The 1,433-nt window shown below is 37.8% G+C and overlaps 1 protein-coding gene across 1 annotated transcript; it reads right to left on the reverse strand.

The window, feature by feature from the left end:
- Positions 1–515: 515 nt before the first annotated feature.
- Positions 516–1,037, reverse strand: LOC106338468. Its single transcript, XM_013777437.1, has one exon. The coding sequence runs from the start codon at positions 1,035–1,037 to the stop codon at positions 516–518; it is 522 nt and encodes a 173-aa protein (XP_013632891.1).
- Between the last annotated feature and the right edge of the window lie 396 nt (positions 1,038–1,433).

Below are 1,433 nucleotides of genomic sequence, written 5' to 3' on the forward strand. Positions count from 1 at the left end.
TTCAATTCTGAACATATGCCGCAGTGTGGACAGCTTCGGCCCAAAACTTCAGTGGCAAGTTTTTGAATTTTATCATTGCTCTTGCCATCTCCACCAAGGTTCTATTTCTTCTTTCTGAAATTCCATTTTGTTGTGGAGAATATGTTGCAGTCAATTGCCTTTCTATCCCATTCTCTTCCAAAAAGTTTGTAAACTCTCTAGATAGATACTCTGTTCCACGATCAGTTCTAAGCTTCTTGATTCTGCAACTAGCTTGATTTTCTACCAGATTTTTAAACTTCTTGAAGGTTTGAAACACCTCTGACTTTGCTTTCAAGAAGTAAACCCATACCATTCTTGTAGCATCATCAATGAAAGTGAGAATGTACCTGCTGCCACTTAGAGATGCATTCTGCATTGGACCGCAAACGTCACTATGGATTAGTTCAAGTCTTTCCTTTGATCTTGTTTATGATACCTTTGGAAAGGAGTCACGACAGTGCTTGCTCAGAATGCAAATCTCACACCCTTCTTGACTAGTGTTGAACTTTGGTAAGCCTCTCAACATCTCTTTTGTTTGTAAAGCATGTATGCCCAAGTCTATTATGCCATAACTCAGCAATATCTTCATTTGCAACCATTGCTGTCTCTTCTTCGGTAGACCATTTGATGTGGAAGCTTTTGTTCACCATTGGAATTTCTCCTATCTTTCTTCCAGCTTGATCATGAATAATGCACTTACTTCTTTTAAAGGTAACTTGATACCCATTTGTAATGATTTGAGGGATACTAAGGAGACTTTTTCCGAGATTGGGGACAAGAAGCACATCTCTTATGATTCTTTTGCCTTTCTTGGTCATCACCTTAATATCTCCTTTTCCTTTTGATATCATCACAGCTCCATTTCCAACTCGTATTGGAACATTTATGTTTGTGTTGAGCCTGACAAAAATCTTCTCATTTGGTGTCATGTGATTTCTTCCTGCTGCACCCTCTTGGCCTACAGCTTCCACTTTGTTCAGAGTGGCTCCATAGATCGCAAGGAGCTCTGATACCATGATGAGATCTTTATGAAAAAACAGAGTCAAGTAGTTTGATCTTCATTGCTCTGTTTTGCATTAACCTTGTGAGTGAAAGAGTTTTTTTTTCAGAAGCTTAACACATCATTTTTCATTACCTTACAAACACACACACTACTACAAACTTATATGAGACATCTACTTTCTTCTCTGACTATTTCAACTGCTCCCACTAACACATTTTAGTTCTAGCTTAAGGCCATGCTTACATAGAAAAAGTACAACAACGTCTTAGACACTCAACAACTTTTCTAAACCAAACTACAAGCCATTATAGTTACCTTGGTTCTTCTGGTTTGGTTTGATTACAAAAATGACATTAATCAACAAATTGCATCTAAAGTCAGTGTTACATAGCCAAACGTTCGTAAATGC

Source organism: Brassica oleracea, chromosome C4 (assembly GCF_000695525.1).
Source record: "Brassica oleracea var. oleracea cultivar TO1000 chromosome C4, BOL, whole genome shotgun sequence".
In the NCBI taxonomy this organism is placed as follows: Eukaryota; Viridiplantae; Streptophyta; class Magnoliopsida; order Brassicales; family Brassicaceae; genus Brassica; species Brassica oleracea.

Bases quoted from the DNA above. Each gene is read 5' to 3' on its own strand.
- LOC106338468 (XM_013777437.1), bottom strand. From the start codon at position 1,037: ATGGTATCAGAGCTCCTTGCGATCTATGGAGCCACTCTGAACAAAGTG.